Source organism: Podarcis muralis, chromosome 7 (assembly GCF_964188315.1).
Source record: "Podarcis muralis chromosome 7, rPodMur119.hap1.1, whole genome shotgun sequence".
NCBI classification, from domain to species: Eukaryota; Metazoa; Chordata; class Lepidosauria; order Squamata; family Lacertidae; genus Podarcis; species Podarcis muralis.
The window spans coordinates 73,615,910-73,643,546 of NC_135661.1; the positions used below are offsets into that span (position 1 = coordinate 73,615,910).

Sequence of the window (27,637 nt, forward strand, 5' to 3'; positions counted from 1 at the left end):
GCCGGGCTTCCCGTTCTGATCCACTTGGGGCATGGAGGGGCTTTCCTGAGCTGAAGTGCAATGAAAGAAAAAGACAGCCCACACACCCTCTGCCCTGAGCATATATGGTATGAAAAGTGACAGGATTGCCACAGGCCTTACGAGACATGCACCAATGGAAAAGCAACAAGCACACCCACCCCAAAATGTCTGCAGCCACAAACAGTATTAAAAAGAGGATGGTGTATAATTACCCGATGCTATCATGAGCACAAATCATCAGGAAGGCACAAGGAAAAGGACAACTGCAGGGGCCCTGAGATGCCATATCTACATCTTACTATGCAATGGGGCAGCCACTTTTGCAGACATACATGACTACTGCTGTTACTTCCAGTTTTGACCTATGCATGACAACTAAGGCTGCAATCTTTTAACGCACTTACCAGGAATGTGATGGGACTTACTGCTAGGTGAGCATGCTTAGCATTCTGCTGCATGTTTGTTGACAAGCAACTCCTTTAATTGTGACTTCCTCTCCATCCTCTCTTGGGACAGGAGGACACCTGAAATGCTTGCTAAATTTAGATGGCGACGATTCCTCAAACATCCTGCAGACTTGCGAAAATTGGCTGTATAGGCAGAGTGTATTTGTGTACGAGCGTGCCAAGTGACTCTTTGGGGATTCCAGGTTCTCTACTAATCAGTTCTGCACTGTTCTCTGGGGTGTGTGTGAAGTTCTTCCAAGCTTGCAAAAAGTTCTCCTTACCTGCACTTTGCCTTCTTGCCCTCCTGCTACAGCAATGTGTTCCCCATAGACATCCAGCTCTATCCGTCTGGTCCAAGATGCTGCGATGGAGCCCATGTGTTCGTTGGTCACATGGATGGTGAAAGCAGGAAGCTGGCTGGGAGGGCCGCAGTACCTAGTGAGTGTGTACCTGCAGACACCTCGATAATCAAATGCAACTCCATCAAATGTGATATAGTGGAGGTAACCGAATACCCACATGGTGCCGTATTTCACAGGGTGACAGCCCTGGATGCTGTCTATGGTTCTGCATCTCTCTAGAGGCCCACAGGTGTGGTCCCAACATTCCATGGGATGGCCGGGCTGCTTGCAGGAGCATTTCCTGCTGCAGGTGTCTGTCAGGATCACCTCTTCGCCCACCTGATAGCTGTGGCCATTTAGCCTGCAGCCACACTCTTCCAAGGGCACGCAGACTCCAGACTTCAAAACATGGCCTTCTCTGCAGAAACAACCTGCCACACACGGCTTGGAGCAGTGGGCAGAAGCATTGAGGTTGGCGCAACTGGCAGGGCAGGCTGTGCCACAGAAATCATAGTAAGTGTTGGCTGGGCAGGCAATTTCTAGGGTAAAAGAAAACAAGTTACCCCAAAAGAAGAGGACATGGCTGCCTCGCTGCCACCAAACAAAGAGACAACCACAATGTTATTTTGCAACGCTGGTTGGCAACTTAAGTCAAAATAGATGCAAGGGAGCTGTGATTTGGTCTTTCCTTCCTCCCCAAACATTTAAAGGCAGCCACAGAAGCACTCATCCACACTTATCGAAGCTGTATTCCCTGTGAAAACCTGCTCTTTACAACTGAATCAGAGCAAACGACTATCCATGGAAAACCCGAATTGCCATTTGCTCCGATTCAGTGTTAAAGATTATGTTTTCTGGGGAAAGCAGCAAGGCAAAACAAAAACACTCGGAGCCAGACCAGGAAAACACACATCTGTGCCTAGAAAGCACGGGGCAAAAGGTAAGTGTGTACAAGTCCTAATTTCAAGTGATTTAATCTGGATCCATTTTTTTCTTTTTTAACGATATTTTTTTCTGCAAAAAGAAGAAGAAAGAGGGAAAATAAGTAATTCCAGCCTCCCCTCCACCTGCTGTGGGAACAGAACCTGACACTAGGGCAATTCTATTGGGGGGGGGTATGTCCCTTATCCCCCAGGTGAAATACCAAGCCATAAATGTTAGTTCTACAGAGCAAAGCCTTTGAAATTAATGAACACGACTAACGCCCATTAATGTAAGTGCATTTACTCTGAGTAAAACGTAGCTGGATATTGTCCTAAACATTTAACTAAAGATGGTGGGAAGCTTTGCTGAATAGAAATTACTTGTGAGAGTAAATATTGTGTAGGAGGATCTCGTCTATTAGAAAGGGCATTTCTTCATAATACAGCATCGAGGACACAAACCTCTTCAGGCAAACGGGCATACTTGGAGTTTTGAGTAAGTGCTTTGGGCACCAATCACAAAATGGCTGCCATGGGGATGTGGCACAAAAAAAGGGCTGCTGTAGGAGCATGGTATAACACAAATTCTGTAACCTTTCCTTATAGGGGAGAAAAAGAGACGGTGAGAGATGGAGGGACTGTGTGTGTGTGAGAGAGAGAGAGAACGAGAGAGAGAGAGAGAGAGAGAGAGAGAGAGAGAGAGAGAGAACGAGAGAACTATGCAAGCCTGCAGTGCTGTAAACTCCACCTCTCATTTTTGGCTTTTGCCAAAAATGGCTCTCCCCCCGCCCTCAAGTGCCGGCATGCAGCCCCAAACAGATTACCCCTGTGGGAATGTGGTTCACAACAGAAAAGCTCTCCTGAACTAAAGGCATAGAAATGAATGTGTGCACATTTGCACATTATAAGTGGTGATGTCATAGATAGCTCAAGAGGAACCATGCTCACCACACTTAAGTTCTTTCCTCCAGTTTGGCACCGTCACTCCCAGCATCTCACACATCTCTTCATAAGCTTCTATGGCTCCACAGAGCATGATATTGCCTGGTCCGAACCGGCAGAGGTCATAGATGCAGGATTCATAATAAGAAGCTGGATCCTCATGCCAGTGACACTCTGAGAAAGGCCCAGAGCGATCTCTTAGAATCCCACACATTTGCTCAAACTCTTGCTGCTTTACGCAAGGCTCAAATCCTCCGGTGTCATTTCTGCACCTGAAAGTGTGAGTAGCCGTTAACTGGAATTACTGTGCATTCAGAAATTCTGTACAAAACTCCATAGATCAACCCAAACAGGCAAGATTTAAGCCACATTCAAAATTGGGCTCTGGTGAATCTCCAGAGGAGTTTTATGAAATCTCCCCAATTCCAAAACTTCCAAGCAGGACAACAGCTCCTTTCCAATATCCAGTAATCCCCAATCCTCCTCAAGTGCCTATTTTTGGCTAGGAAAAGAAGAGATTGACAGCCGTCACTTATACTAATAGCAAGTGGAAGTGATGAATTACCGTATTTTTTGCTCTATAAGATGCACCAGACCACAAGACGCACCTAGTTTTTGGAGGAGGAAAACAAGAAAAAAAATATTCTGAATCTCAGAAGCCAGAACAGCAAGAGGGATCGCTGTGCAGTGAAAGCAGCAATCCCTCTTGCTGTTCTGGCTTCTGGGATAGCTGTGCAGCCTGCATTCGCTCCATAAGACACACACACATTTCCCCTTACTTTTTAGGACGGAAAAAGTGAGTCTTCTAGAGCAAAAAATATTGTATATTGCTGTAGCCAAAACGCAAAGGCCCAAAAAGGAGGCACCAGCATACTTAGTGGAACCTCAAGATTTACAGTAGTAGAAAAATTCTTAAGGCAGACAATCCAATGAGGACTAAGCATGTTCAGGGACCACATAATGCCTGTTGTGTGAGGAATGGAAAGGGGAATGGAGTATCTAATAAAGGGCATGACCGACTAGCACACTGAACAAGAGCACTCTGCTCTGCAAGGTTCCATTGCAGGTCCCCATTGTGAACACTAATTCTGAAATGGTGTGGACCATTCTCCCTGAAACCAATCAGAGAATGCTGTTTCTCAGCAGAGACAGATGCACATAAATTTAGTGGTCAGGCTGCTATGGAAACACGTTCATCATATTCATGAAAAGATGCCAAGCACAAGGGAAAGCGCATATTTCTGTTTTGTAGCAGATTTGCATAGAGCTGATCGACTGGCCCGTTTATCAGTCATGAAGCCATCTCCACACCCTTCCATGAAATAGTGTTTGTTTTTTTAAGCGAACAAGCAACAGAGTAGAAAATATATATATATAAAGCCATTAAAAAGCCAGACATTTTAAGTAGATAAGCAAGTGAACACTTATGACCAGCCCAAGACTAATTGCTGCTTGAGGCAAAGGATAATATGACACCTGATCCATGTACAGAAACTGACCAGGCTTAGGAAGCACAGGGAGGCCACGTGTCACACAGATCAGTCCTCCAACATTTCCCCATCACTTCCCACCCACCAACATCTGCTGCCTAATGGAAGGATCAGAGGACCAGTGGTGAGAAGGAAAACAAAGCAGTCAGACTGGAAAATGGGGGATAACAGTCTGCATTTGATTCAGATGCAGGAATGCATGAGGAGCAAAGGCAGTTGAAGAGCATGTCCTGCAGCAAAGAAAGCCCTCATCAGCTCCTGTTTCCATGCACGTGTGAATGCACCAGCACCACCATAAATGGCGAAGGAAAAATGAAGGGTATAAACGTACTCTGAGGGGCTTCTGTCCGACATCCAAGCGTTGCCGAACTCCGCATCGTTCTTGGCTTTCTTGCCATCAGGCAAGACCTTATCATCCCTGCGGATGCCGTTGAAGTTCCCACACATCCCGTGCAGCTTTCCCCAGTATTCTGGGCCTACACGGACAAACAAAGCATGGCGGCCATTGTACTGGATCTCCAGATTGGGGGGCGCTCTCAAAGTCACCACGTTCCTCCTTTGCGTGATGTTGGCCAACTGCTTCAGCTCTGTTGGCAGGGGGGTCTGCCTCCCATCAACCTGAAAAGGGAACGGAAGTCCAATGGGAACCAGGAAATAACTGTAGTGTCCAGAGGGGAAATTGTGGGTTACAGCATCACAAAGCAAGGCCCAAGGAGGACGCCTCTCCCACGGTGGGAGACACATGCCAGGCTGTTGAAACAGGCGCTGCTTGCAATTGCTGGCACTGCTTCTTCCTAGACTTCTCCACCCCCACCTCTGGGTGGTAAAAGTAGGTGGGCACCACAATGGTCGTCAGCAGCTATCAGGATTTGGAGGCAAATTCACAAGAATATAGGCAGATTCAAAAAGATCTCAAGAAAATGGGCCCTGGGAATTAACATATTTGAAGAGTATTATCACGTCCCTCTTCAGACTTCTCCTCTCCAGGCTAAGATGTGGGATGTAACATAAGCAGTCAAGTACAACACTTCCTGTTTGCCCAGAGTAGACACATAGGGGGATGTTATTCCAGTTCCAGGAGGACTTCCTGTCACACCTGGTCTGGAGCATCCTCCCCCTGCGTGTGACCAGGTAGGTGGGCGTGATCCCATGAGACCCCTGTAAAAGGGCCAGTCACACGGCCATCTTCCCTTTACTCTTTTGCTGCTTTCTTCTGATACTGATGTATTTTGCTGTCTGCTGGCTCTGAGCCAGCAGCACATGGGCTCAAATCCCTACATGGGATGAACCCACTCTCTTTTCTGTAAGTACAAGCTAAAAGCCTGCCTTCAGGGAACCTACTGCGAACTGAATGTAGGTAAACTTCTTATCATTACTTTTAAAAGAAAACTGTTGTGTCTTATTAAGAGGAGTAAAAGGGGAACTTACCAGGATCAAGCCCAGTCTGGACAAGCCTGGTTGGATTGTTTAAGTCGGTCATGGCTAAACTTGGCCCTCCAGCTGTTTTAGGACTACAACTCCCATCATCCCTAGCTAACAGGACCAGTGGTCAGGGATGATGGGAATTGTAGTCCCAAAACATCTGGAGGGCCAAGTCTGGCCATGCCTGGCTTAAGTAAAGAGATTCAAATGAGTTTACCTACTAGCTTCCTGCTATATACTGGGGAATGTACTCTGCTACTGACTCACTAGCGTGAGTGAGGAAGGATAATCAAATCAATCTTTATTACGGTCCAGAGACCCAACAAATCATTATAAAGCAATACACAATCCATACAGCCTACCTCCAGGTTAAACAAGCATTTTGTTCAGAAGACAGGGATCATTGGTTCTTGCAACCACTGATCAAAACTTTGCCACTGCTAATGTTCTAGCATTTGTCTGATCTTCCAGTAGGAACCTGACATAGTGAGCCTCTGATTTTCCCAGGAAAGGTACCAGCAAGGGTAATACCAGTTCAGCCCTGGCTTGCTCATATTTCGCACAGTGAAGAAAGGATAACATTTAATCAATATATCCTCTCCTACTATCCACAACATTCTCACATAAGATAGTTCCTTCCACCTTTCCTCATAGGATGTGTTCCTTAAGAATGGCTTCTGGTTATGCTGCTCTATAATGTATATTTCCCAATCTGCTTGTGTTTGATTCCCACCCCACGGCCTCTTCTTTGAGTCCAACAAGTTCTGCTCACCTGCACATCCTTGCCTTGCTCCAAAACAACATGAGAACGGAACTGCTTGGAGACAAGCCATATTTCCACTCGGTAAAGAAAGGACACCAGGGGACTCTGGAAATTCTTGTTAGCCGCCACCACCCGGAAGGAGAGGTCGGTAGAGGAGCCGTCAGTCTTTGAGATCTCGTAGGCGCAAGTGCCCTGGAAATGCGCCACAGCCCCATCGAAAGTGAAGTAATGCGGATCCCCGGACACGGTGCAAGTGGCCAGCCGAGGCCTGCAGCCTAGCTTGCCATCCTTGAGGGCACACTGCTGTCCGTGGCTGCAGCTTGCTGGGACACAGCGGAAGGTGGAAGAAGCATCACAACTGCACCTTTGTGTGCAACCAGAGAGCCAGAGAAGGTCTCCGATCTGGTAGGGAAAGCAGCCATGAAGAGAGAAAGAATGGCCATTGTGAAAAGATCACGAATATATATATATATATATATATATATATATATATATGAGCATATCTCTGAAATATGAAACCATATAAACCAGCAAGAGCTCTGTCTTTGCAGAACAGACATAGAGAAAATTGAAAGGAAATTAGAGGGCACTTATATAGTGGTCTCTGCTGGCCCTTTCCCAAGGCGCAAAGGAAAGGAAGAATATAGGAATCACCCCCTTTGTCACATCAGATGATTGTTCCTCTAGGCCAGTATTTTATCTCCCCCTTGGACTACTGCAATGTGCTCTACGTGGGACTACCTTTGAAGGCGACCCGGAAACTACAATTAATCCAGAATGCGGCAGCTAGCCTGGTGACTGGGAGCAGCCACCGAGACCATATAACACCGGTCCTGAAAGACCTACATTGGCTCCCAGTACATTTCCGAGCACAATTCGAAGTGTTGGTGCTGACCTTTAAAGCCCTAAACGGACTCGGCCCAGAATACCTGAAGGAGCATCTCCACCCCCATCATTCTGCCCAGACACTGAGGTCCAGCGCCGAGGGCCTTCTGGTGGGTTCCCTCCCTGCGAGAAGTGAGGTTACAAGGAACCAGGCAGAGGGCTTTCTCGGTAGTGGTTCCCACCCTGTGGAACACCCTCCCATCAGATGTCAAGGAAATAAACAACTCTCTGACTTTTAGAAGACATCTGAAGGCAGCCCTGTTTAGGGAAGTTTTTTTATGTCTGATGTTTTATCATGTTTTAAATATTTTGTTGGAAGCTGCCCAGATTGGCTGGGGAAACCGAGCCAGATGAGCCGAGTATAAATAATAATAATAATAATTATTATTATTATTATTATTATTATTATTATTATTATTATTATTATTTTGTCTTCAATCAGTACGCAGCCAGAATCTCACAAGGGGGGAGGATGAGTGGCAGAGAAAAGCTGCACCTATGAGTAGGACTTCCAAGACAAAGGCATTTGTTTGGAGGATAAAATAACAGAGCTCTCGCTTTGGGTGCATAACACCCCAGGCTCAATCTCAGTCTCCCCCAGTCAAAGAGATGTTGGGAAGCAGAGATGGAAAGCCTTCTTCCTCACCTTTTGGAGGGCTGCTATTGATAAAGAGAGCCTAGGGCCAAACTATGGGCTGGTCCACACTTCAGCTTGTCCTGCAATTTCTAAGCATGGGGCTGAGTGGTTTTCCTCTTGCCCCATTGCTTTCCCTGGGAAAACCTGAATTTGAACAACCATCAATTAATGAATAATAATAATGAATAATACTAACAAGAAAATAATATAGCATGCATACGCTTGCTGCCTTAGGGTGCGTCTTGTGCTTTTAAGGATGCCACCAGGGATTCAAGCGCAAATTAGGTTTGCACAATTAAAGGGGATTAAAGTGCTCTGTCCCCCCCTAGTGCAACAAATCCACTTTAAAAAGGAAACGAGTTTTGGCAGTTAGGAAAGAGATGAGGAAATGCATTGAAAAGCACGAGATGAATGGATGATTAATGGGAAGACGAGTATACACTCTGGAAGCAAATCAGGATGAGTGTTTATTTGTTGTAGAACCTCCCCACAAACAATTCGGGATAAATGCTCAGTAAAGACTGGACATGGTCTAAAAACTTGCATAAGCTCATATTGGCTTTGAATCTAGCAGAGTAATCTTAATTCTCTCTTTAAAAAACAACAACACAGCATTGCAATGGTATTTTAACAACATCAGGGAGGGTGAAATCTACTCACATTGTAGTACAACCCATTGTGTTCACATCCACATTGCTCAGGCTGAACACACTTGTCTCCATTCCACAAGTATCCATCATCACAGGCGCACCCTTCTGAGCACAGGGGGCTACAGAGGTGTTTAAATGTGGAGCTCAAGCACAGATCTTGGCAAGGCGGCTTGCAGAGCTCATAGTGACTATTTGCTGGGCAATCTGCAGCTGAAAAGAAGAGGATAAACAAGGATGAGAAATGGTTTGTTTTTCCACCACCAAAATACAGTACTGTAACAGGGATTTTTCAAAATCTGGAGTGGTTGTTTATATTTTTCACTGCTTACAAAAGCCATTGCTCTCACCCATAGTTTTAGGACTCTTAAAGATGTATTATTATTGTGCCACCATCATTGTAATGCAGCATTTACATACAGTGACTGAGCTTATAAATTAAAAAATTGCCTTAGTGATTATTCTGACAGTGGTTTACTTACAAATTCTCCAATGGTCAGATTCATGGGCTTTTCCATACATCAGTCAGAAGGTTGCACAGGCAGTAATTATTATTATTATTATTATTATTATTATTATTATTATTATTATTACCACCCTATACTTGCAGGTCTCAGGGCAGTTTACAGATTAAAATTAAAATATAAAACCACAAAATCCATAATCAAAATAAAAACAATAAGTATCGTTTAGTTCCAAAGTGGTGAAAGTTCCTAAATGATTGGTATAGGAACTCAAGAGTGGCTGATGAGAGCCATGTGGTTTGAGCTTGGTTTGAGTTTCACAAGTAAACTGTGGAGGGCTTCATAAGCTAGTTCCTCCAAGGTGAAGGGAAGTGGACACAGCCAAGCCTGGCAGGACAGCTTACTCTATGGTATTAACCTCTTCATGCATTAATTAGACATAAGCATGTTGGTTGTATGAGGCTGGTTATCCCACAGCAGACACCCCCAAACTTGGCCCTCCAGCTGTTTTGGGACTACAACCCCCATCACCCACAGGACCTGTGGTCAAGGATGATGGGAATCATAGTTCCAAAACAGATGGAGGGGCGAGTTTGGGGATGCCTGTCCCACAGTGACCTCATTTGGGCTACAACCCTGATCAGATCAGATCAGATTTGATCTGAATAGCTACAGTCCTGTTGACACTCAGTACCTGAGGTAGCTAATGGAGGGAACGATTTTGTCCTTGGTACATGTTCACCTGTTCTGCCACCCCTCACAGGATTGACTTTAAATGCTGTTCCTACAGCATAGTCGGCAGGGCACATATGGGATGCTTCCAAATCTGCACTATTTTTTTCCATTTTCTTCTCCCTGCCCCAAAATTTAAGTTTACACTTAGAATCAGTATGAGCAGTGAACCTCACTATGTTGGTCTTCTGCTGCTTCGAATGCAAAGAACAATGCAGTAGTCACAGGAACAGAAAGCACATATGTTTAAGCAAACATGTCCTTGAGGACCAATTGTAAGAGTCATGCATTGGGAAATGGAAGTTTGAGGGCTGCAATGGAAATGGGCCAATGTGGGCAGAGCCCCAAACTGCGGGGTGTGCCAAGTATCACAAAATGGACCTACCACAGAAAAACTCCGTCCTCCAGGGCCGGAGGGTTACATTGGCTCTTTGGCAGGCCGCTGCATATGTCTGAATGGACCAGCACATGACGTTGTCCCCGGCGGAGATGTGCAGGTCAAAAATGCAATGTGTCAGATAAGGCTCTGGGTCAACTTGCAAGTGACAAGAGGCAAATGGCCCATCAGGATTCTGTATTATCCAGCACAGAGATATAGATTGGACAAGACTTCTCCGCCGACCAAATATAGCAGAAGAGGCGCCATGGGGAATGTCTGATGACCTCCAGTCTAGGGCAGCATCCAAGGCATGCTCCACTGTAGATCCATTGCGTGTCTCCGAGTCGTCATCAGCGACGCCATTGAAGTTCCCACACAGCCCACATACCTGGCCTTGGTATTGAGGGGAAAGTGTGACAAAGACGCTGTGGGCCAGGTCATAGCTCACTGTTAGCCCAAAGTCTGTCTTTACAACTGTGTAAAACCCATGCTGGTAGATGACAATTCCTTGGTTTTTTAAATGCACTGGAAGGATTGCAACCACGCCATCAATCTGTGTGAGCAAAAGAAGAACATTGAACCTTTCTTCCCCGAAACCCATCCCTTTAGAAAATGGCAGGCAGCTCTAGACAGTATTTTAATTCCACAGAATGCATGTGGGAGACAGCAAGTATTAATTGCCAGAGGAAGTGAGGTCTATTTATTTACAGTCCAATCCTACAATGTCCGCTTAGGAGCGAGTCACATTGAGTTCCATGGGGTCTGCTGCCAGGTAAATGTACAGGATTGCAGCAGAAGATGGGCTTTTTCAGGATGCCAATTTAAAACGCATCTGTTGCTGTTTTAACGGTGCTCGATTTCATTGTTTAGGTTGCATCTACCCTGACTTTATGTCAGCCACCTTGAGTTGCAGATGGTTGTAAACAGGCAGGAAATCCAAATGGTGATCATTAATTGTTTTAAATGTTGTAAGCCGCTGTGGGAGAATGCTGCATTTCAAACAGAGGCCAACACTCACTCACTCACTAAATAAATAAATAAATAAATAAATGCGCTATTGAGCACATGGTGCTCTCCAACTTTTGTATGGGACTACAGCTCCCATGCTTCCTCGGACTGATGGGAATTGTAGTCCCCCCTCCCAAAAAAAACTGTCAGAAATATATATTTTTAACTGCCGCTGTATCTGTACTGTATCTGTTATACCCAATTGCAATTCAATGTATTCCTGTTGTGTTTTATGATTTCCCCGATATTGTAAGTGAGCCGGAACTGGTCTGTGACTGTAATAATAAAATTCATTCAACTGACAGAAAGCTGCTGTAATTGAGCGGTCAGCTGTTGTAACTTTGCATTTCATTTTCTCTCTGATGGCACTGCGTACAATCCCCCACTATTATGCATGCCATACATCCAATGAAGGGGAAACTTATGCCACAGTAAACGTGTTAGTCTTCTAAGAGCTGTAAATACCTTTTTCTTGTGGAATAGTAACATGTACGGATTTGTTTGCAAGGCTGGCTGGTGACACTAAACAGTCTTTTGTGGCACTAGGCTACTCCGATGGAGTGTCAGCTGCACTCCATCTGCCCAGGTTTTGGGGGTGGTGAAGGAGCAAGGTTTAAGAGTTTGAAATTTTACAAAATAAAGAAAAGATAAGTAGGACAAGACTTAGTGGGTTCAATAGAGAAAAGACGAGCGTGAGATGTCAGTGACCCCTAATCTTTCTTAGGTGCTGATGTGCACAGTTCAGTCATTTAGACCTGTTTTAATATTACACTGCACTGGCTTCTGTGCGATACCCTGCTTCTTATTCTTTTAGTTGTAACTGGAATATAACAGCACTTAGTAAGCACCCTAACAATAAATAAGATGGAGAGACTCCATCAGGCAAGGCCTCCTTCCACCTGCGTTGCCCCACCATCCTCTTGTCTCTGCTTCTCAATTTGTATTGTATTATTTTATGTACAGTGGTACCTCTGGTTGCAAACGGGATCCATTCCAGAGCCCCATTCACAACCTGAGCAGAATGCAACCCACGTCTGTGCGTGCTGCGATTCGTCGCTTCTGCGCATGTGCGTGACATCATTTTGAGCATCTGTGCATGCGCAAGTGGCGAAACCCGGAAGTAACCCTTTCCGGTACTTCTGGGTCACCACGGGACGCACCCTGAAAAGATTTAACCCGAAGCATCTTTAACCCCGAGGTATGACTGTGCTGTGGCTTGCCATTGTTTTATTGATTATAGTTTAGAAATTATTTATTGTAACTGTTGAGCGGATTTCTATTTAACTTTTTTATGTTATTATTATTTAATACTATTCTAAAGATTGTTGAATGTTACATTTTTGATGCAAGTTGCCTATTTTAAAGTTATGTTTTATTATCACATTTTTGTGTTGCATTAGATTGTTATAAGATGTACATTTTTTTGTTTCTTCAGCTTGTAAACTGCCTTGAGTATTGTAAGATAGAAAGACGGTATGCAAATTAAAAATGATGATGATGATGATAAAGTAGCCAAGCTGTGAATACGTAAGAATGTTCTTACCTTGACTCTGCCCCTGTGTCCCCTCTGCAGATGTATCTGGGTGTGGTTCACCAGCACAAACACCTCTGATGCCGCAGATAATGGGCTGCTGGACTGCTTCTCGCTCTTCAGTTCAACTTTGAAAGCTGGTAAAGGCTTGGACACCCCACACAGTTCAGCCAAGACGTATGTGGAGGTGCCCTGAAAGCTATAATGCCACCCATCAAAAGTGACGTAGTGAGAAAACCCAGAAACCTGACAAATACCATCCAACAATGGATGGCACCCATACACCCCCTTCTGGGTACCGCAGAATTGTCCAGGTCCGCACAGGGACTCAACAGCAACGACTGCATAGGTGGGTCCATTACACTGATACATCTTTTGGCAGTTTTCTCCTTTCTTGAAGAAGGTTTCCCCTTTCAGGTAATACTGCCCCTTGTAGAAGCAGCCACACTGCTCCAGAGGCACACACTCGATGCCACTCAGCACAAACCCCGCATTGCACTGACATCCTTCAACACACGCGAACCAGCTGCAGTTCTTGGGCATAGCCAGTTCAGCACAAGAGGCAGGGCAGGGAGAACCACAGAGTACATAATGGCTATTTGATGGGCAGGTAAAGTCTGGAAAATAAAAACATCACATAGAATATTCATTTATTTCTAGCTAAGACTGAGCCTTTGCACACACTCCCAGGCATCCAGTTCACTCCCACTGCTAGTTTGGTAAAAGGTAAAGCAAGGTAAAGGACCCCTGGAGGGTTAAGTCCAGTCAAAGGCTGGGTTGCGGCGCTAATCTCACTGTCAGGCTGAGGGAGCTGGTGTTTGTCCACAGACAGCTTTCCGGGTCATGTGGCCAGCATGACTAAACTGCTTCTGGCGCAATGGAACACCGTGATGGAAACCAAAGATGGAAACGCTGTTTAGCTTCCCGCCACAGTGGTACCTATTTATCTACTTGCACTGGTGTGCTTTCAAACTGCTAGGTTGGCAGGAGCTGGCACAGAACGACGGGGACTCACCCCGACACGGGGATTTGAACCGCCGACCTTCTGATCATCAAATCTAAGAGACTCAGTGGTTTAGACCACAGCGCCACCACAACGTTAGCCACAACCCATGTCTATCCTGTATCAATCTGGTTGTTTATTTATGAACTTCAGCATTTTTATGTATTCCTCCCCCCCCCAAAAAAAAACCCCCAAGCTACGATCCGAGTTGAGAAAAGGAATAACTTGGTTGCATTTCAAGCTGGTGATGTGCACACAGCCAGATTTTTTAAATAAACTGGTGTAGAAAGAAGCAACGCCCACCATGTATACCCGAAGAAGCGTCTCCGCCCCCATCGTTCAGCCCAGACACTGAGGTCCAGCTCCGAGGGCCTTCTGGCAGTTCCCTCCCTGCGAGAAGAGAGGTTACAGGAAACCAGGCAGAGGACCTTCTCGGTAGCGGCGCCCGCCCTGTGGAATGCCTTCCCATCAGATGTCAAGGAAATTTAAAAAACTATCTGACTTTTAGAAGACATCTGAAGGCAATCCTGTTTAGGGGAGTTTTTAATGTCTGATGTTTTATTGTGCTTTTAATTCTGTTGGGAGCCACCCAGAGTGGCTGGGGAAACCCAGCGAGATGGGCGGGGTATAAATAAATTGTTGTTGTTGAAGCTTCCTAGACTTCCTCCCAAAGAGTTCTACACTTCCTTCAACATCAAACTTAGCTGGTACCATGCTTGCACAGCAGTTCAAAAGCAAAAAATATTTGCAGCCTTATTTAAGGCTCAAGGGACACGGGTGGCGCTGTGGGTTAAACCATAAAGCCTAGGACTTGCCGATCAGAAGGTCGGTGGTTTGAATCTCCGTGACGGGGTGAGCTCCCTTTGCTCGGTCCCTGCTCCTGCCAACCTAGCAGTTTGAAAGCACCATCAAAGTGCAAGTAGATAAATAGGTACCGCTCCAGCGGGAAGGTAAACGATGTTTCCGTGCGCTGCTCTGGTTCGCCAGAAGCAGCTTAGTCATGCTGGCAACATGACCCGGAAGCTGTACACCGGCTCCCTCGGCCAATAAAGCAAGATGAGTGCTGCAACCCCAGAGTCGGCCACGACTGGACCTAACAGTCAGGGGTCCCTTTACCTTTACCTTAAGGCTCAAGCCACCGTTAATCTGTGCTGAAGCAATGTTTCTATACCTGCTCCAGCTTGAGCTCTCCTATGGAGCTGTCCATCTTGAACACATCCCAGTCACCAGGAGCAGAACACTTGGAGGCATGGCTTAAGGGTAGGCAGATGAATACTGGGAGATTTAAAAGCATTCCGACACCACACTAAATGGGAATATTTCAGCATGGAAGCAAGGGGAAACAGCACTTTTCCTAGTCCAGAGATCTGCTGCTCATTCTATATCATTAAAACACTTGCTTTAAGTTTCTCCTCCATCCTAACGCCTTCCGTCTCTCCCTCACCCCATCACTCTCTGCATGCCCCAAATGGAGCTTCTGTTCCATGCGAACTGGGGACCTGAACCAGAATGTTCCTGGACAGAGGATACAACACTTTGGTGTAGGTCTCTGCCTGTAATGCCTGGATGGTGCAGGAGATAAAGGCCCACCTTGCTTGTAAAACCTTTTATCCCAAAAGGCTTGCTTGGGTTGGGAAGACAAAAAGAAATTCTATTTTCTGACATAGCCAAATGTTACAGAAATACTCAGTGCTTTTTTAGCTTTTCAGAAAGTTGCAAGTCAGATTTCAATGTCAAAGAACAATATCAGGCCACGCTGCATATACAGGTATGCACTCTGTGCTAAAATAATTAAAATTCTGGAACTTCCGGGTTAGCGCCATCGACTAATGGCGGATTCCCTCTGAGCTCCGGAGGGAATCGGCTCCGCAGGATCGGGTCTTGCCGCTGCGGCGACGCGGGGACCCTCAAAAATCACAGGAGGTGAAGCTTGTGAGCCTGGTGACTCGTCGGGCACCATTTGCACCCCCCGACCTGCGAAGGAGCCTTTTTAAAGGCTTCGGAACGGGGGACGGGGTGAGCAGCGCGGTGCTGAGAGTCGACTGCTTCTCCTGCGGAGTGAAGCCGCACTGCCATGGTCGGAGAGCGCTGACTTCTTCTTGTGAGCAATTGGATTCTAAAAGTAACAACCCGTGAGTACTATGGAAATTGGAATTGTAAAGAAAAAAAATTTAAGAATTAGGCACGATCGGGGAAGGTGTAAAAAGGAAGTCTGCCTCCCCGTCTTGTAAACAAGTTAAAGCAAGGACCTGCTAACTAAGGTCGGGAGAACCTCTTTTTTCCTATTTTGGTAAAAGACTTTAATTTCACGGTTTGGCAGTATAAGAAATCTTACTGGAGGATAAAGAGCTAATTTTGGGAGCTGAAGTGCCACCCTCCCGGACCCGGGAGTGTTCCGCGAGAGAGCCTGTTGATGAGGTACTAAAGAGTTTGACAGCTGTCAAATTAGCTGTCAAGACGGAAAAAGAGAACCTTGTTTCTGCTGCTTCTGCTGGTTATAACTGTTACAACTTTGTTACAATTTGTTGAAAACAAGGAAGAACTGATACAAACTAACTGGATTTTTGGATTTGAACTGGAATGAATATTAAGAAACCAAAATCCCTCTAGAGGGGGTTTTGGGACATTACAAGAATGGCTGGAGGAGGGAAAATTCAGGCTGAATTGGACAGAGTCTTTGTTCTCTTGGGAAAGTTACAAGGCCAAATTGATGTTTTGGCTACAAATGTTACAACTCTGGACTCAACGGTAAACAATAACATTGAATCTGATAAGGATTTGAATCAGGAAGTTTATTCAACTGAACAAAAAGAGAAACTTGACAACTTTGAGAATTTGGAGAAGGAGACATATGTTGTCCCTGAAGAAAAGGAAGGAGGAGCTGTAATTCTGCAGATGATGAAGGAGGACTTGGAGCCTGACATGATGGTAATGAAGGAAAATAAGAACTTGATGTGGAAAATCTGGCCTGAATTGGAGATTGGAAAAAGGAGAGATCTCCTTATGTGGAGATCTGAAGACCTAAGGATTACAAATTTGCTTAAGGTGGAAGTTGGAGCCTCGGGGACATCTGGACTTGAAAGGAGTAAGAAACAAGATTTGGGCTCCACTTTTAAGTATGGAGGACTGGCTGGAAGAAACATGGATCCCATAGGGCCAGAGCTTCTCCGAGATTTGGTGTTCAATTTTAAGGACTATCAAAAAAACCGGCAGAGAGGAATTGAGAAAGAATTAAGAGCCTCGGATGTGAGATCTCCAGGCTAATACTAGATTAAGGCTGATGGACATTTGTTGGGGACTGAAACCGGGAAAGGGGGGGTGGGGTTTGGGAATCCAAAGGGTACATAATTATAATGTGTTCTGTTTTTATTTTGTTTTTGTAATGGGTATGAAAATTGGGAAATTCGTGGAAGGGAATTTGGGTCGACTTTAGAAAGAATGTTTTAAGAATGTGTATTGATGTATAAGTATTGATGTTTAAGTTTGGATAAGGTAAAATTGGTTTTTTAAAATGAACTAAATTAAATGAAAATAAGGTTAGCAAAAATAAATTGAGGAAATGGATGAAAGAGAAAAAGTAAAATAATAATATGTTAAATTAAGTATAGAAATAGGTTAAAAATTATGGATAAGGATTTGCTGAATTAACAATTTGAACTGGAATACAAGAAAGGGAGGTATGAGGAGGTCAGGGAAATATGTTATTGAAAAATAGGTATTGTGAAAATAAATAAATAAATAAAATAATTAAAATTCTGTCCCCCCAAAATGTGACTATTATGACCTTGTAGATGGAACCAGCATACATTTCCCCCCTATTTTGCACAGATCATCCTGCATTTTAAAATCATTTTGCCTAATTTATTTATTGTTCAGCTAGTCATGGCAAAAGCCACACACATTTCTAAACACCATCCTTTGACCTCCTAGATCTGTTACTTAGCAATTTCCTCTGTTGTGATTTCAGTATCACCCACAGACTTTGAAAGCACCCCTTTCTCAGCCATGAGCTTCCTTTAAATAATAATAATAATAATAATAATAATAATAATAATAATAATAATAATAATAATAATAATAATAATAATAAAAAGAATAGGAAGCTGAGTCTACGCTGAATCCTGTGCCCAATGGAGCCCACACATTTCCTTCAATCCTGCAGAAAAATAAGAGTCTTGTACCCTAAATATATTTTTCTCTACCGAAAAATTGCCTACCACATCCAGCAATCTCTCTCCAGGGCTGAATGTTGATGCCTCGAGCTTGGCACTGCTGGGAATAACTCTGCAGCAACTCGCAGAGAGTCTTGCGGCTGCTTGTGCTTGCGCACATGTCCCTCACACAGTTTTCCAAGTGGAGCCGAGCATCTTCTGGGCTGTTACAGTGTTTAAACGGCCCGTTCATGTCGCTTATAATTCCACAGCGGTCCTTCGAACTGAACCTGGCTACTTCAGTCTCGCTGCACACAGACAGATCCCCAACTGCTCTGCAGTAGAACGGAGAGCTTGCATGCATCCAGCTGTTTCCAAACGCATGAGCATTCTTTACCAGAGTACCATTGGGGGTCCTGAAGTCATCAAGGCGGTTCCCGTTGAAATCTCCGCCGAGGCCACAAAGGGAGCCGGAGTAAGTCTCGGGAAGAGAAACAGACACGTAGAAAACCCAGTCATAGGAGAAAGAGAGGCCAAAATCAGTCTCAACGATGACGAAGCGGCCAGAGACACTGCAATAGGCGTTGAGTTTCCCTGATGCGAGGCTGACAGGCAGGTTCATCAGGTCCCCATTTACCTAGGAAAAAAATGTGGAGAGAATCAGAACTTACAGGGTTAAGAAGTTCTGAGTGACGTCTCACATTCTGAGGCGTGGTTTAGTACACAGAGGGAGTGTTCCTGTGTGTCACTGCTGTTCCGTCCGCAACGGAGAGAGAAGCAAGATGTGTGCTTTGTCTCCAGGAAAGATTTAAGAGCTGTTTTTCTACACGAATAAAGACCAGAAACAGATAAGAAGGAACGCTTGTGTGAAGCCTGATTTATCATACACACACACACACAGCAACAGTTTCACGCTGCGTGCACTCTGCTACAGTAGCTGACCGGAGAGCTGAGGGAAGCGCGTGGGCTCCAGATATTCAGCTACGTAAATACCCGAATAAAAAATGGGGATGCGAACATTCTGTGACATGTGTATGTCAGGTCAGGGTTTAAGCTTGCCAGCAATGCATTTATTTATTTATTTATTTATTTATTTATTTATTTATTAAAAACATTTAAAAAGGTTGCTGCACAACAGGAATTCTCCGGGCAGTTCTCAATTTCTTTAAAAAAAGGTACAATCAAACCATAAAAATACAAATAAATTAGGTGCCAGGGAAACAGAGCCTTCCAGATTAGCCTCATTGAATGAAGGTGGTACCCTGGACAATCGTGAATAGGCATTAAGTCTTTTTATAGTTTATCAGTGACAAAATCTGCATTTTATGCCCACTTGCGCTTTAAGAAGTCTTCATTTTCAAGCTTGAATTTTTATGTCAATATCATAGTGCCCATACCATAATACGGTTATACAAATCTTTGGTGTGACCACATTGGGAATTCTGTTTACAATTCTGGTCGCCTCAGATCAGAAAGGATATTGAAGGGTTGGGAAAGGTTCAGAAGCAGGCAACCAAAATGGTCAAGGGGGCGGAGCGACTCTCCTGTGAGGAAAGGCTGCAGTATTTGAGACTTCCCAGTTTAGAGAACAAGCTTGTTAGAGGTGGCATGACAGAAGTTTCTGAAACTGTATACAGTCATACCTTGGTTGTTGAACGCCTTGGTACTTGGATGTTTTGGCTCCCGAATGCCGCAAGCCTGGAAATGGGTGTTCCAGTTTGCAAACGTTTTTCAGAAGCTGAACATCTGATGTGGCTTCTGTGGTTTCCGATTGAGTGCAGGAAGCTCCTGCAGCCAATCAGAAGCCGCACCTTGGTTTTCGAACTGTTCCAGGAGTCGAACGGACTCCCGGAACGGATTAAGTTCCACAACCAAGGTATGGCTGTATATTATGTAGAAGGCAGATAGAAATAAGTTCTTCTCTCTCTCTCTCTCTCTCTCTCTCTCTCTCTCTCTCCCCCCCCTCCCTCTCTCTCTCTCTTTCATAACACTAGAATTTGTAGGCATCCAATGAATGCTGAAAGATTTGGTGCAGACCCAAACTGATACCCATCACATTATCTTGTCAAAGCAAATCCCAAAACTTTATCTATGTGCCTTGTGAAGAATATAGTGGTACCTCAGGTTAAGAACTTAATTCGTTCTGGAGGTCCGTTCTTAATCGGAAACTGTTCTTAACCTGAAGCACCACTTTAGCTAATGGGGCCTCCCGCTGCCGCCGCACGATTTCTGTTCTCATCCTGAAGCAAAGTTCTTAACCCGAGGTACTATTTCTGGGTTAGCGGAGTCTGTAACCTGAAGCGTATGTAACCTGAAGCATCTGTAACCCGAGGTACCACTGTACTTACTTTTTGTCTGTCTTGAATGTCCCCGGTTCTAGCATGATGAGCCCTTTGCATCCTACATTTGGGGCAGAAAGGGACCCAGAGAAGCAAGGGATAACACAGCAAAGCCATACCTGTATTTTGTCTTCCTGTCCTGCTTCTATAATAATTTGCTCCCCATAGATATCAAGCTCCAACTGCTTCACTGTCGTCACCGCGAGGGAGGCCTTGTGCGTATTCAGCACTTTGATCGTGAAACCCGGAAGCTTTCCTGGGGGGCCACAGTAGGTAGTCAGGGTGTATTTGCAGGCGCCTCGGAAACCATAAACGTGATTATCATATGTGATGTAGCGAGAATGGCTGTATATCCACATGGTGCCGTTTTTCATGGGGTAACAGCCCCGTTTTTCATCCACAACTTTGCATATTTCCAGAGGCCCGCAGGCATGTTCCTGGCATTCCATGTGGTGCGCAGGCTGCTTGCAGGAACATTTCCTGCTGCAAGTGTCCGTCAGGATCACTTCCTCTCCCAGCTGGTAATAGCGGCCATCCAGCATGCAGCTACACATCCTCCGGGGCACGCACACCCCGGAGTGAAGAACATAGCCTTCTCGGCAGAAGCAGCCTGCCACACAGGGCTTTGTGCAACGGGAGGGTGCATTGAGGTTGGCACAAGTGGCTGGGCAGGCCGGACCACAGAAGTCATAATACTGGTTGAATGGACAGGTAAAACCTGTGGAGGAGAAAAACGTGAAATGCTTTGGAAGCCGTTCATGCTCAGACTTAGCATATCAAGGCAAAGTCCTGGTAAGGTCTTTTGTTTTTTTGCATTTGTATCGGTCAAACATTTTGGTGCACAGAGGGCCTTCTGGTGGTTCCCTCGCTATGAGTAGCCAAGTTACAGGGAACCAGGCAGAGGGCCTTCTCGGTAGTGGCACCCGCCCTGTGGAACGCCCTCCCACCAGATGTCAAAGAGAAAAATAACTATCAAACCTTTAGAAGACATCTGAAGGCAGCCCTGTTTAGGGAAGCTTTTAATGTTTAATAGGTTATTGTATTCTAGTGTTTTGTTGGAAGCCGCCCAGAGTGGCTGGGGAAACCCAGCCAGATGGGCGGGATATAAATAATATATTATTATTATTATTATTATTATTATTATTATTATTATTATTATCATCACAGTTCCTACAGGAGGCAAAGGTAAATTATGTTTGAGAGGTTAGCCATAAGACATTTGCCTTATCCATTTGCCTAATCCATATTCCACCAGCCCCAGTCAGCATGGCCAATAGTCAGGGATGATGGGAGTTGTAGTCCCAGAGATATTGTGGGCTGATCTTAATTATGAGACTCTCAGCAGCTTTGACAGAGATGTCAAGAATATTACATTGATATGCATATTGCATGCATGTTAGGGGCATATTATTGTCCTATAGACACACAGCTATTAGTAATGATCATTCTACCCCTCTTTTCTATTTAGTGCACACACAGAATGGTTGAATCTCTATGTAGGACAGAACCTGCTTGGGGTCCTTATGACTCACAGCGGTAGCACCAGGAACAACTACAAACCATCTTGTATTGTCTGCAGGAGGACAGACAATGGGGTGCCCTCCAGATGTGGTCTCTCCTTCCTTGGAGGTTTTTAAGCACAGGTTGGATGGCCACCTGTCATGGATGCTTTAGCTGAGATTCCTGCACAGCAGAGGATTGGACTAGGGGACCCTGGGGGTCCCTTCCAACTCTATGTTTCTATGTTGTTGGACTGCAACTCCCTGTTGGGATACTGCCAGGGAGACATAGCTGTCAACCTTCCCTTTTTTTTGTGGGAAATTCCCTTATTCCAGTGCCATTTCCCACTGTTTCCCACTGCTATCCTATCCCGGATTGTTAGATATCCCGTAGACTGTCCACGGGACAGGTGAGGCTGCTGATCCCTTATTTTCAAGGCTGCTGATCCCTTATTTTCGAGGCTGCTGATCCCTTATTTTCAAATCTGAAAGTTGAGAGCTATGCGGGGAGACGGGGGCATCAGGCAGGCACCCAGCTGGCTCCAGACGATCACCGGTCTCCCATGGAACAGCATCAGTCAGTCAGCAACACGAGCCTCAGATACAATTAGAGACCCATGCACGCTCTGTGCATGCACATCACAGCGAAGAGGCGGACAGAGAGATGTGCAAACAAAAACGTACAGTATTTATTCAACATGGTTCAGGAACAAAGGAAAACATGTCTGCATGCCTTCGTGTCCAGCAAAACAGCAGTATAGCAAAAGCAACATTCAACGGAAGTTCCCAGCAGACCGTGCTGGACGTAAACAGGCATGTGATACACAACAGTCATGCCTGACCCTTTTAAGGTGGAATGGAACTATATCCTAACACTCCCATCACCACCAACCACTGGTGTTGCTAGCTGGGGCTGATAGGCACTGGAGTCCAACAACATCTAGATGGAACCACATAGGCTATCATGCTGCTTAGTGACAACTGTATGGTGACTGGCAGGATTTTAGACAGAAAGCTTTCCCAGCTCCAGCTGGAGAAGTTGGGGCTTTCTGCATGCGGAACATATGCTCCACAATGACTGAGCTTTCCCCCAGCAAGAACCGATGGCAGTCTTGAAACAGAGATTCTTGCAAGGGGTCCAGGCATCTTACTGGGGAAGTTCTCAGGCAGAAGTAGTTATTGGTCTAATGTGCGAGCACTTCAACATAAAAGCAAATACCCCTTTTTGCTTACTGCATCCAATCTCCCAACGCCAGTTTGTCACCTTCACACCAATAATGGTGCACATCTCATCGTAGGCTTCAATGGCTCCGCATAGCATGCGGTTGGCCTGTCCGTACTGGCAGAGGTCATAAACACAGGACTCATAATAAGGGTCGGGGCTTCTGTGCCAGTGGCACTCGGAGAAGGGCCCAGGATCGCTGATCAGGATAGCACACTTACGCTCAAACACATGTTGTTTGGGGCATGGATGAAGACGCCCAGTGTCGTTCTGACACCTAAAAGAATAATAGGAAGAACAAGGCTGGATCCAGGCACATCAAAGAAGCGTTTCAGTCTAAAGCGCTGTAAATTTAAACAGGGAAAACAGGTGGAGAAAAACGGGACTCCATGTTGCCATCTGGTGGCACAGTGTTATATCGCATATACAATGCATATAAATCGCTTTTTATTTTCCAGACTAGCTGAGTCCCAATAATCGTGGCAAGACTAAAGGAGAACCAGCTGTTTATTAATTGAAATATTTTGCACCACTCTGGTTAAAATGCTAACTCAGAGGTGGTTTATAATGTATGTTACACTGTATATCCATGTGAAACAATCAGGAAAACCAGTTAAACTAATCTCATCATTTAGAATTATGACGAATCACAATCATAACAGAAAGTTCTGAACAAATTTTTCTGAACAAAAATTTGCTTGCCCTTCCTAAATATGACGGATACTCTGAAAATATTTGAAATTCACCTTCTTGCCAAATTCTGCCGTTTCACATTTTGTATAATCCACATTACAATGTGATTTTGAAAAACAAGCAGCAAAACAAAACAGAATTTAACATTCAACAACTTCAAATCTGATCAGATGTATTGGGTGTTGTTGCTGTTGTTTTTTAAAAAGGCAGCCATAAAATAGGAAATGTCATAATTGTCAAATGCAAAATGTATGTCATCCCCTAAATACTATCAAATATCAAAACATCCTCTAGTAGCCATTGGGGCACGGAGGAACCACAACTGGGAGCTGGATGGTAGCTCACCAGAGTGTTTCTCGTTCTTTTCTCTTCTCCTTAGGGGAAGACAATACGTCAACAGCCTCTCTAGCGGCAATTGGAGAGAGAGAGGGGACTGCCTTGTGGGAGAACTGCTTTTCTGCTGATAAGGTTGGGCAGTTGTGCTTCCCTAAGAAAGGGTTTCATGCAAGACTGGCTCAAGATTTTTTGCTGCCTGAGGCAAAAAAAATATAATAAAAAAAGGCTCCCCCACAATTCCATGTACAGAATCTCAGTGGACTTGTGGTTGAATCTTACTTAAGCACACAGCTGAGGCCAGCAGGCTATTTTACAAGGTGTGGGTCAGATTGTGTGACACAGCATGGCATCTGCCTTATGGCAGGATCAGTCCTGTTTGCATGCAATATAGGTCACAGGAGAACAGAGCAGGTTCCATTTTGGCTCTGGGGGGAAGAGAATACTCCTACCACTTGGGGCTGGTGTTTGATATCCAGGCATTCCCAAACTCTGCATCACTCAGATCTTTCTCTCCACTGAGCAGGACTTTATCATCAGTGGCATCACCGTTGAAATTTCCACATATTCCGCACAGCTGATGCTGGTACTCTGGGCCCACACGGATGAACAAACTGCTGGCCCCGTTGAACTGGATCTCTAAGTTGGCTTTCGTTCTTACGACCACCATGTGCCTCAGTCTGAAGATCAGAGCAATGGATCCAACATGGGCTGGCAACTGGGTCCTTCTGCCATTAACCTGTATATTAAAAGGGGCAGGTGAAGAAAAGCAGTTTCTGTAGTACCAGCTTTGTTTTTCCTGTTAGCTGTGTTGCTAACAGTAAGGAGATGGGGGTCTTGAACCAGGGCAGTAAATAAAGAGTTAACTTGTGATATATCAGTGGTTCAGTGCTTATTTCTTCTCTTTCCAAAATAGATTTTATCTAGAACGATTGCAAATGCAGTAATAGACACTTGTGATATACCAGTGGTTCAGTGCTCAGACGTCGGTCTGGTAATCCAATGTTTCATCGCTAAAGAGCTTAGTCATCAAGCTTTATATACAAGAAAAGACAGTACTGTATGTAAACGACTTAAAGCAGGGATATATCCATTTCCATCTGTGCATTTCCATTCGTAGGAGCATAGAAAGAGGACAATGTCCTTCAGTTTGTTAAACCTCCTGTTTAATAGAATTTCCAAAATCTTTTTTGGAAAAAGAATGAGCACTGAACCACTGGTATATTACAAGAGAACTCTTGATTTACTGTGTTTGCTGTTGTTTAAGATACAACCTATTTGGGAAAGAAACTACTTCTGCCATTTTTATGGATGTTTATTGCTTGTTTACAGATAGTTGCCTTGTGTCAATATTATCTTGTGTCGATTGCAGTAGTCATTGTATCACCACCCTGTTCATTGTTTTATTGCCTGGTAACCAGCCAGGTAGGGGGATGCGGGTGGCGCTGTGGGTAAAAGCCTCAGCGCCTAGGACTTGCCGATCGTCAGGTCAGCGGTTCGAATCCCCGCGGCAGGGTGCGCTCCCGTTGCTCGGTCCCAGCGCCTGCCAACCTAGCAGTTCGAAAGCACCCCCAGGTGCAAGTAGATAAATAGGGACCGCTTACTGGCGGGAAGGTAAACGGCGTTTCCGTGTGCTGCGCTGGCTCGCCAGATGCAGCTTTGTCACGCTGGCCACGTGACCCGGAAGTGTCTCCGGACAGCGCTGGCCCATGGCCTCTTGAGTGAGATGGGCGCACAACCCCAGAGTCTGTCAAGACTGGCCCGTACGGGCAGGGGTACCTTTACCTTTTACCTTTACCTTTAACCAGCCAGGTACAACAGAGGGTAGCTCAGTAGGCCCTGCCATACCAACCTGGGTCTGCCCTCAGCCAGCCTATCCTTAATTACAACAAAACAATGCCCGCAAACCACCTCTGTTTTAGTCTCAGTTTTGCTCCGGCAGCACAGCAGGAAGGAGGGCGGGGGGCAAACTAGCATTAGTTGGTTCCCCCTATCATTGGTTCTAACTCTGCCTTCCATTGTCCGGCCAGCCTACCAGTCGCAATGAGCCCCACACCCTCCAGTTCCAAATCCAACACCAGGTCCATGGCCCTGCTGACTAAATCAGTGCAAGCTCGCAGGCCCGATAACAGTGAGCATCCCACCTCAACTCACATGGGCAGCTTTGCCTCGCTCTAGGACGATGTGGAAACGCGAGTGGCTGGTGAGGAGCCAGATTTCTACTCGGTAAACAAAGGATACGCTGGGTTTCCAGAAATGCCTGTTGGCAGCCATAACCCGGAAGGAGAAATCCCGGGAAGAGTTGCAAGTGTAAGAGACCTCGTAGTCACAGCTGCCCTGGAAGTGCACCACCGCACTATCAAAGGTGAAGTAGTGAGGGTCTCCCGTCACAACGCAGGTGGTCAGGAAGCTCCGGCAGCCCCACTGTCCATCCCTCAGGGCGCACTGCTGGTCCCGGTTGCATTTAGCTGCGAAACAACGGAAATTGCCCTGGGGGTCACAGACGCATTTTTTAGCACAGCCGGGCAGCCAGATATGGCCTCTAACCTGCATGAGGAAGACAAAGGGAAATGGCCATCATATAGTACAGTGGTACCTCGGGTTACAGATGCTTCAGGCTACAGACGCTTCAGGTTACAGACTCCACTAACCCAGAAATAGTACCTCAGGTTAAGAACTTTGCTTCAGGATGAGAACAGAAATCGCACGGTGGCAGCGCGAGGCCCCATTGGCTAAAGTGGTACCTCAGGTTAAGAACAGTCTCAGGTTAAGAATGGACCTCCAGAACAAATTAAGTTCTTAACCCAAGGTACCATTGTATAACTCCTTCAATATACCCACAGCTGGCCCAAGACATTTTCCTGCCTTAGGCAAAGGCGGCAGGGTAATAACTTGGGTAATATTAGGAAGTGGCCTTAAAGCAGAAGAGACTTATTTAGCAGCCCTCTACGATCTCAGGCCCAGGTGTTTCTCACAACCTGTTGCCTGGTCCCTTCCATGCGGAAAGCAAGGGCTCCGCTCCTGATCTATAACCCCTCCCAAATTACGCATTATTCGGGAAGCTTTTATTGTTTTATGTTTTGCCATGTTCCTTTATATTTTGTTGGAAGTGGCTGCCCAGAATGGCTGGGGCAAACCAGTCAGATGGGTGGAGTACTACAGACAAACAAACATTATGTTATAAGAATTTCAAGGTCTCAAATGTAGAATAAATGTTCACAAATGCACACATATCTAAATATATGAACCATGTGTCTGAAATAGTATGGGAGAGGAATCCTGGAGCCATTTTGACACTCCCAGTGACTTCAAATATTCCTCTGCAGTAAGGGAGGCAAATGGGGAAAGCCGTCCCATTGTCTTTTCGCTTGCAAATCCCGTCTTAAGGATGTATTTGTGTATGAATTTGAGCCTGTGACCTGGATTCAGGAACTAAAGTATTAACCATCACAAAAGAATGGCCAGGCTGTCCAGGTAATGCAACCAGTGACCATTGTTGGGTATCCTGGCAGAAAGGATTTCTGCTGTAGACCGCCTCCTTCTGTGAGGTATGTATGATGTTTTGGGAAGGTGGTCTTGGGCTACAGGATGGGTAATTTCAAAAGTCTGTATAAGGGTTTGCACACCATCGTTCAGGGTTCTCCTCCCTCCTGTGTGTGGTGAGTGGGGACCCTGTTGCAACAGTTCCTTGAATAAAGATCAGGCTTGCTAGCCACTTTGCTTCTCAATATACTCTGGTTGGCCTCTGTTATTTTCTCTTACTGAC

The 27,637-nt window shown here is 45.3% G+C and overlaps 2 protein-coding genes across 2 annotated transcripts in view; both read right to left on the reverse strand.

Moving 5' to 3' along the window:
- LOC114602414 (IgGFc-binding protein-like) overlaps nt 1-13,174 on the reverse strand; it is a 31,509-nt gene extending 18,335 nt beyond the window's left edge. Inside the window, exons 1-7 of the mRNA XM_077932490.1 lie at nt 12,644-13,174; nt 10,099-10,645; nt 8,531-8,730; nt 6,358-6,750; nt 4,495-4,781; nt 2,680-2,945; nt 749-1,347 (exon numbers count right to left, since the gene is read on the reverse strand). Coding sequence (XP_077788616.1) covers nt 749-1,347; nt 2,680-2,945; nt 4,495-4,781; nt 6,358-6,750; nt 8,531-8,730; nt 10,099-10,645; nt 12,644-13,174 — 2,823 coding nt within the window. The remainder of the gene's footprint in view (nt 1-748; nt 1,348-2,679; nt 2,946-4,494; nt 4,782-6,357; nt 6,751-8,530; nt 8,731-10,098; nt 10,646-12,643) is intronic.
- A 1,625-nt stretch (nt 13,175-14,799) lies between these two features.
- The window catches only part of LOC114602411 (alpha-tectorin-like), a 34,019-nt gene continuing 21,181 nt past the window's right edge, over nt 14,800-27,637 (reverse strand). The window contains exons 15-20 of the mRNA XM_077932491.1: nt 26,026-26,418; nt 24,324-24,610; nt 22,857-23,122; nt 20,244-20,842; nt 17,852-18,422; nt 14,800-14,909 (exon numbers count right to left, since the gene is read on the reverse strand). Of these exons, the coding sequence (XP_077788617.1) occupies nt 14,800-14,909; nt 17,852-18,422; nt 20,244-20,842; nt 22,857-23,122; nt 24,324-24,610; nt 26,026-26,418 (2,226 nt within the window). The remainder of the gene's footprint in view (nt 14,910-17,851; nt 18,423-20,243; nt 20,843-22,856; nt 23,123-24,323; nt 24,611-26,025; nt 26,419-27,637) is intronic.